The sequence below is a fragment of the Camelus bactrianus genome, chromosome 11 (genome assembly GCF_048773025.1).
Source record: "Camelus bactrianus isolate YW-2024 breed Bactrian camel chromosome 11, ASM4877302v1, whole genome shotgun sequence".
Classification (NCBI taxonomy): Eukaryota; Metazoa; Chordata; class Mammalia; order Artiodactyla; family Camelidae; genus Camelus; species Camelus bactrianus.
Window position 1 is genome coordinate 24,667,712 of NC_133549.1, and position 17,279 is coordinate 24,684,990.

The 17,279-nt window shown below is 52.2% G+C and overlaps 2 protein-coding genes across 2 annotated transcripts in view; one reads left to right on the plus strand and one right to left on the minus strand.

The window, feature by feature from the left end:
- Positions 1–364: 364 nt before the first annotated feature.
- HTRA1 (HtrA serine peptidase 1) overlaps positions 365–17,279 on the minus strand; it is a 49,487-nt gene continuing 32,572 nt past the window's right edge. The window contains exons 4-9 of the mRNA XM_010969904.3: positions 7,379–7,573; positions 6,410–6,442; positions 4,382–4,496; positions 3,686–3,743; positions 2,130–2,225; positions 365–1,076 (exon numbers count right to left, since the gene is read on the minus strand). Coding sequence (XP_010968206.2) covers positions 908–1,076; positions 2,130–2,225; positions 3,686–3,743; positions 4,382–4,496; positions 6,410–6,442; positions 7,379–7,573 — 666 coding nt within the window. The 3' untranslated portion in view covers positions 365–907. The remainder of the gene's footprint in view (positions 1,077–2,129; positions 2,226–3,685; positions 3,744–4,381; positions 4,497–6,409; positions 6,443–7,378; positions 7,574–17,279) is intronic.
- On the plus strand, positions 5,103–6,387 carry LOC105080797 (large ribosomal subunit protein eL28-like). Its single transcript, XM_045506561.2, has one exon. The coding sequence runs from the start codon at positions 5,906–5,908 to the stop codon at positions 6,302–6,304; it is 399 nt and encodes a 132-aa protein (XP_045362517.2). The 5' UTR covers positions 5,103–5,905; the 3' UTR covers positions 6,305–6,387.

Genomic DNA, 17,279 nt, shown 5'->3' on the forward strand with positions numbered 1-17,279 from the left:
GTCCCGCTCTGTATTTCCCCCTCTACACTCAGCCCTGTGCCGTACCTGGCACAGAGCAGAGGCCCAGAAAATCTTGGCTGACCAACGGCACGACGTGTGGACATCTTGGCTGACAGCCCCTCTTTAGTTTGAAAAGCTCCAGATGCAAGTGCAACCGTCTTCAAGGCCCCTTCCGTGAAGCCAGGGTGGCTGAGCAGTTTTCCACAGCACTGGCAGAGCCCCTAGGATGACTCTGAAGTAACTGATAGGCCCTCGGGCTCAGCCCACGTGGACAATGCGGTTAATGAGGAGCCCGCTGTCGTTACAATCAATTCAGAGACTGCAACCAGCTGTTTCCTGGAAAGAAGGACACCAGAAAGCAAAGTATGACGAAGTATTTTTAATAGGTCAAACTCCAAGTCATTGTGCTCCCAGTTCTGAAGAGATTCCTAAAAGAGGCAACTTTGGCCGTTTGGGAAGCCAGCGTTCACCCTCCCGCGGTCTCGGCATCTCCTTCCTCTGGGGGCTGACCTGGAGGAAAGCACAAACGCGCCCAGTACCATTCTGGCTTCCATGGGACCTTGCTCTCATCTACACGTTATAGCAACAGCCTTAGTTGGACTAAGATGACGACTCAGTTAAAGGAGACAAATGCTGACTGTCCAAGCAGGAACAGTCCAAGCTGGCAAGAAAAAGCACACTGCATACATAGGATACAGAAGGGCGAGCTTCTGTCTGCGGGGCTACAACATTACATTTGCTTTGCCTGCGAACTATCAAGAAGGATTCGTTGGCCAGAGTGTTTCTGCTGAACAAGCAACATAGCAGTCAAAAGTCTTGGGCACCCGGTGCCACCAGCCCAGAGTCATCGTGCAGCGTCCCCTGGAGAGTCTTTGAGGGAAACATGAAGTCCAGCTCATGCCTCTGCCTACGGGTCGATTTCTTCAGGAATCACGGTGATCATAATGTCTTCATTGCCCCTGCGGACAACCATGTTGAGGGTGCTTTCCTTCTTAATGACGTCGCTGACGTCATTGGCGGAGACCACCGACTGTCCATTGATGCTGATTATGACATCATTTTCCTTGAGCCCACCCCTGCAACACAAAGGGAAACACAATCGTAATGTTCCCATTCCTCCTGGTCTAACTCCATGAGAGGGGATCAGCTTTAACATCAACAGGGGCACAGTTTACAACCTAAAAACCCAGAGCAAACAGGGTGGGGTGGCAGTTAGCTTATGTGAGAATGGCTTAAACCGCCAGTGGGTCGCATTATTTCCTTTTGAGGCTTTTGGGCCAAATCATCAATCATGTCCATTGCAGAAATGCCTACCAACACTAGCATGACCTTATCACAGAATGATCCCAAAGTGGGTGAGGATATAAGCCTCCACCACCTACAATGACGGTGGCCAACTTGCTTGTGATGGGTCACAACTCAGAGCAGCTCCCACAGGGATGGCCTGATGGTTCTACTGTGAGACACCCGCTTTGTGTTCTTGTTGCTGAAACTTAAGCTCTTCTGTATGACAGCATCAAATAAGCTGTTTTGGTCCTTAATGGTCTAGCACAGGGGTCAGCAAACCTTTTCTGTAAATGGCTGGAAACAGTCAGCTGGCCCCTCCTTGGTCTGGCACTTCTCTCTTTGCGTGAAACCAGGTAACAAACCCTGACTGTGAGTTGAGCTACTTCTTTTCACGTACTTTGATGTTCCCTGGGTTACTTTTTGAGGGGTATGGACAAGCATGGCCTGACTGATAACAGACAATTAGAGAAGGCTTCAGGAGGAGATGCCTCCAGAAGCTTAGCGTGGGATCACTGTCCAAGGTCTCAGGGACACTTCTCCCTAAACCCTCCTTCCTCAGCCAGGCCCATCCTGGAGACTCATAACAAGTCCAATTTCACTCTTTCCATCTGATACCCGCTCATGAAGAGGACTTCTGCAGAAAGGAAGCACCCTTTTGCTGATGAGTCCTAAGCTGAACCAGGTCGGAAGGCCTGACCGGCAGGATTGACCAAGGATGTCTGACCACTTTGTCAAGGATTCTCACTGTCACCTGAGCTGATATGAAAAGAACCACCCTCTCACCCCACTGCCTCCAGGAAACACAGGGGTATTGGGAAAGGGGGGAAAAACGGCGAACTCACGCTTCTGCGGGGGTGTCAGGAATTACTTCAATGATATACGCTCCTGAAAGCACATCTGGGAAGTCTCGGTGGCGGTCCTTCAGCTCTTTGGCTTTGCTGCTCAGGAGAAAAAGCACTTGTGTTAACATTAAGTAACAGGCCTTCCACTGCTGAGACGGGGCTCCTGCCTGGCTTCTCCTCCTGTCCCTGATTCTAAGGTAAAATCCCTCAAGGGTTTCACTTCCACTTTAAATTGCCTGTTGACTAGTGTCACAGTTTACTAGGTAACAGCAAGGGAACTGTTTTATCATTATTATTACTAATTAATTGACAGTAGCTTAAGGAGTCAGTACAATATAGCAGCTGGCCTGCTTTGGAACCCCAGCTCTGCCTCTTTCCCACTGTGTGATCTTGGGCAGTTGCTTAACCTCTCTGTGCCTTGTTTTTCTCACCTGCAAAACAGGGATAATGACATGGGGTTGTCATGAGGATTAGATGAGATTATTTAGGTCCAGGACCTGGTCCGGTGCCAGGCACAGAGCAATCACGTGATTAGTAAGGGGTGTTACCACCATGACCACTAGTGATCACGGCCACCACCCATTCATCCGAGTTCTGACACGCATGAGATCTCTCAATCCTCACCACACACCAAGAAGCCTGCACTGTTACCCTCACCTGGAGAGGAGGAAACTGAGGCACTCAGGGGTCAGGTCATCCCGAGGTCACAAGCCAGGGAGTAGCAGATCTGGGATGAGGACCCAGGGACCTGGATCCTGGGGCCTGTATTCCCTCCCTACGCCTCCGTCTCCAGACCAGAGTTCCAGGACAAGACCTGATTCACAGTGCCGTCTTGGCAAATCAGCCCGCATTCTGGAGCGCTAAGAAAGGCACCACCATATGTATCTGAACTACAGTCCTATGTTCACAATTAATTAATAGGTAAGTAATTATAATAATTAAGATATTAATTCTATATTAACACATTCTGCTCTTTGCCAGCTTTACCTACCACAGTTTCAAGCAGGTCCTTAGGTCTCAGGACTCCTGCGATTACACCAGATTTTTCCACCAAGGTTAAAACACCAGTGCTATAAGCTTGGCAGTCACACACCACAACTTCCATCAGCTCAGGAAAACAAGCCATCGGTCATGCTGAGTCTGACCGGCATTCCAGGAGCACAGCCCACAGGCGGCAGAGCTCAGGAAAGGCAGGGCGCTCTGGGGCTGAGGGAGGTGCTGGGGGCACTCCCGGAATGTGGTTTCAACAGAACAAGTGATGAAAGGAAAGCAGGAGGGAGACTGCCCAGCACCCCGGCCTGCCTTCGAAGAGGAGAGCAGAATCTTCCAGAAGGAAGGACCCACTCAGAACCCCAAAACAAACACAAAAGATAAAACCAGAGGCCAAGGCTAATGGCCCCTCCTCTCTTTCCTGATGGTACTTGATTTTAACCAGAAACTGAGCTGTCTGGAGGCAAAGTAAGGTTTCTCTTCCAGGGGTGCCCGTGAGAGTCTTCTGAAGTTCATGTTTGTTTTAAATTTAAGACACAGACAGACACGGAGGTCCTGGGACCCACCTGGATGTGAGAGACATCATTCGGATGCCAATATACTTCTTCTTGGTGATGGCTTTGCCTGGTGTGACAGAAAAAAAAAAGGACAAGAGAAGGTCAGCCCAGTTGGTGGCTGTGCCCGGGACACCAGGAGCCATGGGGTCCAACCCCCTTGTTTGGAGCATAAGGTCAGGGCCGTCGGGGGAGGCACTCAGGTTGTGATTCGAATTCCTGACTGGGCCCCCTGCCTGCCTCCTCCCTCCTCCAGGCAGAAGGTAAACATCACGCCTGCAAGGGAACCTGATGAGCCCTGAACCCCCAACCTGACCTCGAGCAGACGGGTCAATAAGCATTTGCGGAATGAAGGAGCTCCTGGATCTCAGTTTTCTCATCAGTAAAATGGGACTAATAATTCCCACCTGACTGGGCAAAGGAATTAAATGACATAACCAATAATGCAGTAAAATGATGTACAGAAATCACCTAGGCTCATGCCCCATACCTGTTAGGTCAAACCCTAAAAAACAGTCACGACTGTAGGTCAAAAGTTGTCAAACATCTATGACCTAATACCAGGGGCTTACAGTGTGCATTCCTTTCCTTCTTGATAGGAAAAGCGTGGCTGACCTTCAAGCGTGCCCTTGGCCCTGCCCCAAGTCCCCAAGGGGCAGCCCAGCCCCGGGCCTAAACCTCCTGTGGACTGCCTGGGCCTTGCTGTACCTTTGGCTTGTCGGTCGTGGGATTCCGTTAGGAACTTTTTAATCTTATCAGATGGGATCGCAAAGGAGATTCCAGCTGTCACTTTCAGTGTGTTAATTCCAATCACTTCACCATCCTGAAAAGCAAGATGGAAACAGCTGACTGAATCCGGGAAGGTTGACCGGAAGCTCCACACCCAAAGAGAATGGAGGATTTGCATGAAAGGAGTCTCAGAGCTACTTTCCAGAACGAGTGGGGTAGAGTGGGCGGAATGGAGGGAGGAGGCTGCTGGGTCGTAGATGGAAAGGCCTGACTTGCACAGCATAAGCCATACTCAGTAATGGAAGACCCAACACCCACTTCAGACTGGAACCTCGGTGATCGCCAGGATGCAAGCGCAGCATCAAACAATCTCAAAGTGCATATTTGCTCCTTTGACCAGAAATACATTTCTAAAACCCCCAGAGTCCTTCAGGTGATGTCCACACCTTCCTGCTTCTCTATTTTTAATGCTCTTAAGACTCCTCTGCTGACATCAGGGAGAAACCACCTTGGTGCTTAGGGCAGACTCGCTCCATCACCAGGAAAACAAAGCCTCATCTCAGAGCAGCCTCAGGGGCACTGCGGGGGCTGGCAGGAGGCAGAGGGGCCACATTGTGTCTCATTTCCTCTGCGTGTCACCGAGTAGCTTTAAATTGTGGAGGAAGCCAATCTACCCGGTGTGCTTCGATTCAAGATAAAGTCTCAGTCGAGTGAACGCCACGCCGTAGGAAATGATCCCAGAATAAAAGCCTCGCCTCACGCCATCCAACCATTATTCCGAACACTATTGTTGCAGGTTTGTTCAGCTCAGGCTTAGAACGGGGAACTGCCAGGAGAGTGTAAGTCACTCCTCCCACACTTCCTGTAGCACTGAGAATTCAGCCCCCAGCTCCAGGGACCAGCCAGGTGGCACTGCTATCCTGGGCTTGGCTAAACAGGGCCTCAATTTTACCACCTGTAAAGGAGAGTTGAGATGGGTGATCTCGGCTCTGACAGTCTGATTCCAAGGCTTCCCTTTGTGTGCTTATGAGTTTAAATATAAGCTTAGGCGACATCTTTGTGAGCCGGGTAACTCCTCGTTCCAGCCAGGTCTTAAGGGAGGGCTCCCAGCCAAGACAAAGACTGTGGATGAGCCGAGCCAGCTCCCTCCGCAGCCTGGAGACTTTATTTGAGGAACATGCCTTCAGGGATAGGCCAGGACTGCTGACACCTTCAAAATAAAGACGAGCTCCTTTAGCTTCTCCTGGATTGGACCTGAATTCCACTGCATTTGCTTGTCACATTGAAACACAAGCATTCCACTGGCATAACATTTCCAATTGCAATGCCAGCAGGCCTGACTCTTTCCAGAAAAGGTAAGGGTAATTTGCAAGGTACGGTACGTTCACTTTAAATTTCACAGATTTCACTTTAAAAGAATTTGATGATGTGCTTTGGTAAGCTCATGTTTGAAAAGAAAGCAAAAGACCGTCTCCGGCCGCCGAAAAGAGAGGAGCTGCCGCCATGTCTGCGCATCTGCAACGGACAGTCGTGCAGAACTGCTCCAGCTTCTTCATCAAGAGGCGCAAGCAGGCGTACAGCCCCGAACCCAATAACCTGAAGGCCCGCAACTCCTTCCGCTACGAGGGACTGATCCACCGCAAGACGGTGGGCGTGGAGCCAGCAGCCGACGGCAAAGGTGTCTTGGTGGTGATGAAGCAGAGGTCCCGCCAGCCCAAGCCAGCCACTTTCTGTGTGCGGACCACCACCAACAAAAATGCTCGGGCCACCCTCAGCAGCATCCGTCACATGATCCGCATGGATCTGCGCGTGGCTGCCATCCGCAGAGCCAGAGCCATCCTGCACAGCCAGAAGCCGGTGATGGTGAAGAGGAAGCAGACCCGCCCCACCAAAAGCTCCTGAGCACCCCCTCCCAAAAGCAATAAAGATGTCAGCCGAAAAAAGAAAAGAAAAGAAAGCGAAAGCAAAAAAAAAAAAAGCATGTGCATAGCTTTTTAAAGGCCTTACCAGGTTTACTAATGGGCCTCCAGAGTTTCCATACTGAAATTAAGCAAAAATTAAAAGGTTATGAGTTCACGTCATGACATGGTCCAATTTACTGTCAACCTAATATTTTGCTGGAAAAAAAGGACCTTAACAACTTTCAGAAAATTTTCGATGTGCCATAAATGGGAGATTACACATACATACACACATACATTTGTATATTGCTTCAAAGCCCAGAGGCCAACTACAAACTCCCTAAAACACCCAACACATCTTTTCTTGGCAAAAGGCTCCGGCCCACTTGCTCCCGTATCACGGCATTTCACATCCGAACTCCCTGCCCCACTAACCTGTGTGACCCCCTACTTTGCTGTTGGGACTGGAAATCCACAGGTTTGTCCTATTTTCATTACTTCATGCAGATCACAAGAAAGTTTGGGAATAAAGCCTATTAGAGGCGGCACACGCACAAAACACGCTGTGTTTCTTATTTAGTGGACAGATGTAGGGGAAATGCTTTTCAGAAATGTCAGTCCTACAGGGAAACAGCTGAAGTGGAAAAATGTGACTTAAAAAAAGATTCCGTTGATGAGATTGTGCAGGATTATCCCTGACCTCATTAGATGTTGAATGGGTGGGCCTGGTGCTCAGACTGTACCCCAAAGCAGTGCAAACACCTCTGGGGGCTACAGAGCCTGTGCCAAGGTGAGTGTCCCTCCTGCCACCAAGCTGCACAAGAAGTTCTGACCAGGGGCCGCTGACCTTTGAGGTAGGGGAAGGATGGAGAGCTCCTCCAGGCTGCAGGCTCTAGCAAACTAAAGTGACCATCACAGGAGTCCCTGGAAATTGCCAACAGGCTGAGGACAAGCCCTCGGCCTTGTCTGCTTTAAAGGTTCAAAGGGAACCCCTTGGAAGCACCTTGGGGATCCCGACTCCACTCCTGGTTCCCAAACCCCGTCCGACCCCCATGGGCGGCAGCAGCCGGCTCACATTGATGATGGCATCAGTCTGGATGTAGTCCATGTCCGAGTTCCGGAGCCCCAGCTCTTTGCCGCCGCGCTGGGTGGTGCTGACAATCCCAGTGGTGACTGTGTTTTGAAGGGAAAACGGGCTTCCGATGGCGACCACGAACTCTCCCGGCCGCAGCTCGGAGGAGCGGCCAAGCAGTAGCACGGGCAGCTTTCCCTGGAAACACAAGGTTGGCGTTGCTGCGTTTGGTTAAGTTAATGGAACAGATAAATGCACAGATGTGGAACACCAAGAAGTGAGGGCCGCTAGAATTCACCAGGCCTTGTAGGAAACCGAGGTCCAGCCTCACATCCCTTCCCGGCTGAGGACTAACTTCCCTCCCACCCAAGATAATCAGCGCGTCATAAGCTGTTGTGGGTCAAGCGAGCACTGAAGCCGCACGCCAAGACGTGGGAACGACCCTGGAGGCCGACTCAGGGTCTCGGCACATCTTGAAGCTATCAGCACAGACCTGCTCTCAAACCTTGAGACTGGGAGACAGGGGGACAAATTTAAGATTTGGGGCAAGCCTGACTGCAGTGGTCTCAGAGAGTCAAGTCCCAGGGAGGACCCGGAGCCCACACCCCCAGGTGGAGGGAAAGACTGGATTTGCCCCCACTTATCATAGGCACATCCGTCCCGGGCCTGGAGAAGCGGGAGTTGTGCAGGCTCGGAGCTGCCCTGACTCAGTCCGGTGCATCTCTGTGCTGAGCACATGCCGTCCTGGGCAGGGGCAGGGATGGGGCTGGGGGCAGCAAGGCATCCAGAGCCCTGAGATGCCAAGACCCAAGAGATGGGCCCTCTCCTCACCAGGAACAGTCTTCCATCAACCCCCTCTGCTCTGGGCCCAAGTGGGCTGATTAACCCAACAAAGCCTGATGTATCCCCAGTGTCCTATGGCAGCCAGGCAGTCAGGAGCCCCAAACTAGTGTTCAGACCCAAACTGACAAAAGAAAGCCAGCTCGCATCACCAGGGCTGAGGAGAGCAGGGCTGCCATCCGAAGGCTCTAGGCTCTCCTCCCTCCCTTCCTCCCTGGAGCAAAGCAAACCAAGTTCCTTTCACCTTTGTTTCCCAAGTCAAAATGAGCAGCTGCTCTGAACAATGAGGGCCAGCCCAGAAAGCAAAGACCTAGCCCAGGCCTCATGCTAATTACAAGCATCTTCATGTTTGTCTGCCTCGAAAAAAGAAGGAAAGAGGAGAGGGGGCTGGGAGGGTGGGGTGGGTGGAGCTCAGCATCCCCTCTGCTGGGGGTGGAGCAGACACCAGCTCATGAGGTGGGCCCATTTAACAGATGAGGAAATGGAGTCTCCAAGCAACTGAGTGACTTGTGATAGGCCAGGGACTTAAAACAGCAACCCTGAACCCAGATTCTCTCATCCACTACACGATACCAAGCCACAAAGATCCCCTGCGGTCCCCAGTAAGGAAGATGCTGGTCAGGAACATGTTGAGTCAAACTCATGGAGGAAGAAGGGATGTTGAAGGAAGGATCCAAGACCTAAAACTTTAGGGGGCTGCATAAGAGGATTGCCCCTCAAATCACAGACAGGGAGACCTCCCAGGAGAGCACCACGGTCAAGCACACTGACCCGGAGCCAGGTGGCCTGATTAGCTCTGGGCCTGAGCTTCCAACCTCTCTCAGTGTTCTCATCTGGAAAACAGGTATAATTTAGCACACTTTCCTCATCAGTTTGTTGTGAGAATTAAGTGACTTAAGATCTGAGCAGCTCTTTGATTGACACCTGGCTCCACCAAGCATCATGTAAGTGGGACAGGTAAGCATCAGGTGTGTTGGTTATTGTTATTAACATTGGGGTCTGTGCAGACTCAGTGGGGGGAACCCCACCAACTAAACTCCTGCCAGCTAGTCCATGTCATCCAGCCCTCCACTCAGGAGAAGACTGGCGGCTCAGGTCTGCCCTGACAGTGACACTTCGCCCTTGGGAGTCACCTGAGGCTGAAGCACGTAGGGCTGCTCTAGAAGGGGAGGCCTGCAGCTCCCCCTCCCCGAGCTCATCAGAGTCCAGCAGCACGCCAATGAGCTCAGCCCAGCCTGTTTACCCTGGGCCAGCGCCAGCCGCCCTTGCCAAGAATGACTTCATCCAACAGGCACAGTGGGTGGATGGGCAGGAGTCAGGGCTGGCGATGTGCACTTGGCCACTCTGGGGGAGGCCCACCATGGACACTGCCGTTCCTTCAGGGCCCAGGAATGGCCTTCAGGGCTGGGCTTGAGGGGTGGGCATGGGACGCAGAGGTGAAGTCTCCTGGGCAGGATCTGCCAGGCTGCCCAGGATTAGTTGCTTTCCACCAACTTCAAGACAAGAGGTCAAGTTCAAACCCAAAAAGGTGGGCCCAGCCCACATCAGCTCAGCCACAAGCTGGAAGCACATGAGAAAGTTACATGGCAGGACTCATTGTGGAGGTCTCAATTCCCTGGCCTGCCACTCCACCTCCTCCCCCCAGGAAGGGGGCCAGAGCCAGGCCCTCGTCTCTCAGGGGGTTTAGAAGGCAGAGGGGCCTAAAGACAGTTCCCTCTGGAACTCCTCTCTTCCAAGTCTGAGCTCAGGCCCAGGGGATGTGGAGAGAAGACAGAAGCTCTTGGGGAAGCAGAAGCTGTGAGGACAGAGAGACCCCCAGGAGGGGAGGAGAACCCCGAGGGCCTGCATGTCATTCAGCTGTGGGAGGGCCAAGCCTGCGACCAGTAACGAGCCCAGAGAACCCTGTGGACAAGCTTGGCTCGGCGCAGTGAAGTCGTCCACACTGAAGTGACCAGGCAGGGTTGGATGAGCGGACACCAGTGATAAGAGCCCAGAGTCTCCTAGAGAACCAGTCCTCGCTTGAACACAAGGGGAGGAAATTCGGATCACAGGTGGTCATTTAGCCAAACCTGCACCGATGGCAACAGCAAGTTTAAGTTTTTATTCATTCAAACGTCTCATAGATTCTGAAGGACAATCGTTAAGACAGAAATCAGCAAGTGGACACACATCAAGGCGGGATTCCTAGAACATGAGCCTGGATTGGTGTGAAAGGGATGATCTCTGACCTCCCAGGTGACAAAGCACTTCCATGACCACCCGGGCAGTTGGGGCGTGTTTCCCCGCATTGTACGGATGTGTGAGGCTCAGAGGAGTAGTGACTCCTCGAGGCTCATAAGCAGCTTGGCTAAACAAGAGAACAGGCCCCCCACCTCTCTGCTTGTAAGTGTTAACCTGGAATTCTGGTTGTAGGCAGAAATCGTTACAAGGGAGTCACGTGGGACAGAGGTGTGGGCCAGGCCAGATTTACGGCTCTTCGTGAGGTCAAAATGCCTTATGGGAGCCGTCTGGCCCCTGCTCCCCCCAGGTGCCGGCCGGCCCCGTGATGTCAGGCTCTCCAGCCTGTTCCAGGTCCAGGTGGGGCTCATCCTGAGCCTCTGTCCTCACCTCCGGCCTGTCTGCTCAGCGCAGCTATACCTCCGCTGGCCAAATTCCTACTTGGTAATTGAGCATGTTATTCCAGAGCTGTCTAGACACATGCTCCATGAGGGGACCTGGGGGAGATGAAATGCAGATATGGCTGGAAGCGCCAAGGCACGCCTCAGCCTTGATCCGTGGATGGGAAACGCCGGGGCCATGCGTTCCTGCTTTAACCCTGCACCGCCATCCGCAGGCTGGTTCCCGCGCCACCCACATCAAAGCCGTCTCAAGGCTCCGGCTGCAGACACTCTGTCTGAGTCTCCCTCTGAAGCGGCCAGGCCACAGGCCATCATGGAGACGCCAGCCCCTCTCCTGACAGCCACTTCCCACATCTCAGCATCTCGCTGGAGCCTTGCAGTTCGCCTACAAAGGAAGAGTGCAGACATCCATCCTCCATTTGGCAGATGGGAGGAACAACGGGGGAGGAGGAAGAACGGGCACGTGCATGCATCACCTCAGGTTCTCCAGCCACTGCAGGGGAGCGGGGGCAGGGGATGCAGCAAAGCAGCGACGTGAAAGAGCTCCCGGGGGCAGAAGCTAAACCCCGAGGCTCCCGGAGCCTCACCAGGAGAGCCTGTAGCTCATGCTGGCCCAGTCCTTCCAGGACAAAGGGCATCCCAAGGTGAATCCACCACACTGCCAGTTTTCAAGGTCGGGCTCTTGCTCAAGAGAGGGAAGAGCCTGGGAGGCCAGCAGGGGAGAGGGGAAGTCTAGGCTAAAATGCACACCCACCTCAGCCTGCAAGTGGCTCACTTGTACTAAACACACAGCCTCACGGAACAGCCAACAAGAGGGCCTGGAAGGGAACCCGGATCCCCTGAGCACCCGGGTTGTCGGTCACGCCACCCTGGTCGAGGGAGAAACAGCCCAGATGAGGTTGTCAGACGTCCTGCGTGTGGACTCCAGACATACCATGTCCGTGTTAGGTTACTAAACACGAGCTGTAGGCAGGATACTAACTGTGTGATGGATTTACTGCAAAAACTTAGAAGAGGTTGGCGCACAGCATGAGTAAAGAAGGCTCTCACCATTCGTTTAGATTACAACAAACAAAAGAACCACCACCAGAGGGCCTGGCAGCACGAAACCCTGCCTACATGAAACAGAACTTCTCAACAAACATCCCCTGAGCATCCATTTGGGGCCTGGCACAGAGAACACAAAAGATCAATGAAACCCACCCGTGCCCTCCAGGCTTACTGTCTGATGGGCGGGGATACATACAAGCCAGGAGGACACAGAGCAGTAAAAAGAGATAACATCCATCTCCCTCCCTAACGGCAACTCAGCCTAGAATCTTCCCTAAGGGCTAAATATAGAAGTCAACACTAAAAATGTTTTGGGTGCATCAATTAGGGTTTTTTTTTTTCCCCGCTGCAAGTAAAAGAAAACCCAAAGTGAAATGGAGTAAATTTCACCTGTTCAAGGGTAGGGTAGGGGCAGGGCTGATCACTTCAAAGGCTCAAGGACAAGGTCAAGGAGGGGCTTCCTCCATCTTTCCATCTGACCGACGGCAGCCTGTTCTCACGGTCACAAGAGGGCCACCACCATTCCAGGCATTCCTGAGGATGTGAAGATGCCCCATGGAAGTAACAAGATCCTTTCTCCCTACTGCATCTCTTTCGAACAGCTTGAGACTCCAGAAGGGCCCCGCACAGTCCTCCTCCTGGGTCATCGGCCACTGTCCAGTCATCAGGTTACCCTCAACTGCCCTTTGGCGAGGGGGACTGTGGCCCCCATGACTGCCTTAGCCCTCTGGGGACTTGCCTGAATTAGGAATGGAGTGGGGTCAGGAGTGGACCTAAAACTAGTGGACCTGAAACTAACTCAGGGCTGCGGCAGCAGGGAGGAGGAAGGCCGCGTGGTAGGCCGCCATCGGAGTCCACCAAAGCCTAGGAAGAAATGGTTCCTTTCCCAGTGGTCTCAAAAGGGCTCTCGAAAGGGCTCTAAGTCCTTCATGCAGGTTTTTCGGGGGTGGGGTGGGAGCAAGAGAAGTCTGCTTCAAAGGAGAGCAATGGTCACAGCTGCACACGGCAGTCAGCGCAAGATCCGAGCGGCCCGAGCAGGGCCTGGCCAGTGTAGACGCACCTCCTCCCTTACTCTCACCCCCTCCATGCCTCGTGCCCTGTCACCCCCTCGGCCTTCACAACCAGCCGCGCCGTGGGCAGGTGGGACACGGGACTGACAGTCCCACCACTGCTGGTGGTGGAGGTACCCAGACTCCACATGTTCTCGCCAGCCCACTCTGCCCACAGCCCAGGTGTTCAGGGCACGCAGCCAGCCATCAAAAAAGAGCTGCTCTGTGCCAGACCTTTCCACGGGGTGGGAGACAGCCGCAGAGAGGACACACCAGGGTCACGGCGGAGATGAAGGAAAATCCAGACAGGCCAGTCAGAGGAAGCTGAGTTGGTAAGTCCTCAGGGTGGGAGCCCCGGCCACGCTCTTTCTCCCGATGGGAGCCTGAAATATCCTCAGACAAGCCCCGGCTGGGGTGGGGGAGGCAGGCCTCTGTGGCACTGGCGGCTTCACCGGCTCTCTGTGTGGCCTGGGCTCCCCCAAAGGTGCGTCACAGCTGCTGATGCCCGCAGGGAAGAAACCATAGTGCTGAGTAAGGCCCCCGGCTGACGGGTCCTTCTGGCTTATTCTCCAGCGTCAACAAAGGGCAGTGCAGAAGTGAAGACACAGACAAAATATACACACCTGCACACATTCACACACACATACACACATACACACCACCGTGGCTGCCACGTAGCCTGGGGGCGCCCAGTCCCAAGGAGCAGGACATCTGAATTAACTCACTCTGACCTTGGGCCACTTGACAACTTCTCTGGGTCTCAGTTTTACCGCTTTTAAAGTCGGGGTCATCGCAGCTCTGACAGTGAGGGATCTCTCCAGAAGACCTGGTAGATTTCCCAAAAACCCTATTAGCAGAAAATGGTTAAACTGGTCAGATCAAAACAGGCCCCTGAGTCCTTAATAAACCTCTTTCCATACAACTCCGCAACGGGGTCAGCTGATCCCTGCAAACTCTTACAGCTGCAAGAGGAGAGGGGACTCCTGGAATCCTCCAGGCGCTGGCTCAGCCGGTAATCATCTAGAGAGGACCTAAAAGCCATGACCCATCAACATCTCAGCTTCTGGCCACCCTGGCTTTTGTCTCACAGCCCTGAGCCCTCCTCTCATCGCAACCTCACTCCCTGGAACCGGGAGAGAGGAGCAATAAAACAGACCAATAAAACTAGAAGAAAAATTGGCAGCTTTTTTTTTTTAACCTCATGATGCAAGTCCACTGCTCTTTCTCTTCCTTGCAAAGTATAAAGTGCTCCTGTTACAAAAATATTTTTGTTGTTCAATCTGCAGACGCCACTGTCTTTGCCAGCTGCCTGGCACACACATTTTCAAGGGGCTGGGGCTCCCAGGCTGGCCCTGGGTGCTGGCTGAAATTTGCTTCAAAGGCTAATGTTGCAGTAACTGGCTGAGACTCAGCTAAGTGATTCAGCGCGTCTTCTGGAAAGAGTTATGCTAACATTTCATTTTCTTTAAAAAAAAAAAAAGAAATATATACAGTGGGGGAAAACAGCACGTGCCCCCTACTCAGCAAGCAGACCCATTGAACTTGCATGCTTCCTAAGGTACAACAAACTAGACCTCGGAGGACTTCAGGAGGCTGTGAGCATCTAAGACTGACCTGAGAGACAGAGATCAGTCTGGGCGAGGAGGGACATGAGCTCGCGAGGGGCTGTGGAAAGGTGGGCAGATCAGTGGACCCAGACGAACTAGAAATCTGCTACATAATTTGCAGGGCCCAGGACAAAATGAAAGTATAGACCCCTTGTTCATAAAGTGCATAAAAAGTACCATTAAAGGAACTAAAATACAAAGCTTTTTCTTTTCTTCCACATTCTCTCTCTTGATCCGTCCTGATGTTTTCATCTGCTGGTTGGTGTCATGCTCCCTGGGGCACAAACACATTCATGGAGGGAATGCAGACCCAGGGGCCTCAGACTCAGGGCTCTGCTCACCAGCTCCTGGACAGACCCATGCACTGTGCCCGATCAGGGGCAGGGAAGTCAAGCCAGGCATCTTCCCATCCCAAGGGCCCACTGTCCCAACTCACAGAGGATGGATGACCCCCAAGGGCACTGCAACTTCCTTCTGCACCAGGATGCACTAGGCCCCTGGATGGGGTGGGAGAGGCTTGTCCCTGCCTCGTTGCTGGGAAAATGCCCTGTGGCATCATCCACCTGAGCCCTGCCACTATCTGCTGCCCCAAATGCCATAGGGTGTTTGCACTCAAATCCGACTTTTCCTGTGCCTGCACTCCCTGGGGGAAGAGGGTGGCAGTGATCGTTGTGTGTAGCCAGGGGTCCCAGGCACTGGGGAGCAGGGAAGCCAAGAACCCATCCTGGGGAGGGCTCCAAGCCCCCAGCACACACTCTACTGTCTCAGCAAATTCACTTACAAAACACAAATTCAAAGATAAAATTAAAACGGAGACCTCAGAGAATTAAACCGTCAAGCGGGTTCCCTTCTGAGCACAGGGCCTGTGAGTGCTGGGGTCACATGCCCACCAAGCAGCCAGGCCTGGTGAGAAGGTGATGGACCAAGAATGAGATGCTTGGGATTCAGATCAGAGAAGGTGGAGATCAGTGATGACAAGGTCAAGGGCACAACCAAGGGAGGGTGGCTGCAGTGAGCAGGTGAGCCGAGGGGCCAGGGCGGGACGGCTCTCCTACACGGCACGGAGATCACAACACACACAGAGCTCAGAAGAACGGTGTCATCAAGAGTTACCAGCACCCGTTGCCCCAGAGTGACTTCTCTAGTTGCCATACAGGGAGGGGAGGAAGGGAAGACGTGGGAAGAATGGGAGGGTGGTGGGGCCGTGATTCAAGTGGGAGAGAGAAGAGAAGTGGGGGAGATGGAAGCAAAGAGAGAAAAAGAACAGGGAGTGACGGTTGCACAAAAACAAAAGAGAAAGAGCAAATAAGACACACTTCCTCCCCAGTTTACAAAAACCACCAGAATATTTACTCCCCTTTAAGCTGTATCAAGAAACACCGGCATTTCTATTCCCGTATGCTTGTTATTTAAACCATAAAATATCAACAGTTCTATACGGGAGCCCAGCGGCCAGTGACTGTATATATTCGGTGGCATCTGCAGGAGGAAAAGCACTGTCTCATCAAGTGTGACTCTGGTCCTCTCCGGACGTCAGCCTTCTACTTTTATCCGCGACTTCAAGTTGGCCACTGCTGCTACAACGTTGTTTGGCCAAGAAATGTTTATGAAAATCAACGGATGTGAAAGTGAATAAATGAAAGAATAAACAAACCAGATCTTAAAAGAGCCATCAGAATCTCAAAAGGAGGATTAGTCCAATATCTGGGGTTAGCCAAGGACGGCAGCTAACTGACTCTGGATGCAGCCTGGTTTTCAGGCATCTGTAAAGTTGCAGGCTCAGGGCTTAGGTGGACAAAGGGGCAACTTATACCCACCAGCTCCCCAAAGGGAAGGGCCACGGTCTCACTGTGTTTGGTAGGCTCAGTGCTCAACACATGGCAGCCACTCAGTATGTGCGGAACTGAATTGAAGGCGCAGTGGCTCCCCTCACGCTGCTCCCCTACAACCGCTTAGAGCCCGTGTGGTCCATATGCAGGGAAGTTGTCCAGGATGTATCATTCTTTAAAAAAAAAAATTTTAAAGATGTATAACCTCCTCTATGTAAAAATAACTTGAGATGGTCAATGACACAGGGCTTATTACAATAAGTTAATTCATATATATTCACAACATAAAATGGGGCATAGAGAATATTCTAGCCACAGGGCCAACAGTTTCTATGAGCTGCTTGGCAGCCAAGGCAAAGAGGGAAAAACCATGAGTCACATGTTCTCGTTATCAGATTCTGGGGCCCTACTGAACAAGAGTGACCTGTTAATTAGCACATTTATTAGAACAATCGGTCCTCAATTCACCAGAAGGCCTTATTTTTGCCTCACCATAGAAGGTGGTCTGGATGGTTTTAGAAAACCCATTTTGGGAAACTGCCCCCATCCTGCCATGAATGAAAGGTGACCAGCTCATTATGAACCCTGTGCACCTCTAGACTCTCAGGAGATAAACTACATAAGAAATTGGAGCTTTCCAGAGCACAGCCAGGAACCTCAAAGAACCAAAGCCAACAAGGGGCGTAGACAATACGCAGAGGAATCAGCTAATCCCAAGGATAAGCTTGTGTTCTGGGGGACCCTAATGAACTCACTGGGAAATAAGTTTACATTAGGCCCAAGGTCCAGGTCCTCAGACTGAGCAGAAAAGGAAAAACTAAGCAACTCTAGTCCCCTGATCTTCCCTTTGGCTGGCTCTACCTGTCCTTCATGTCTCAGCCTTGACGTCACCTGCTCAGATAAGCTTCCCC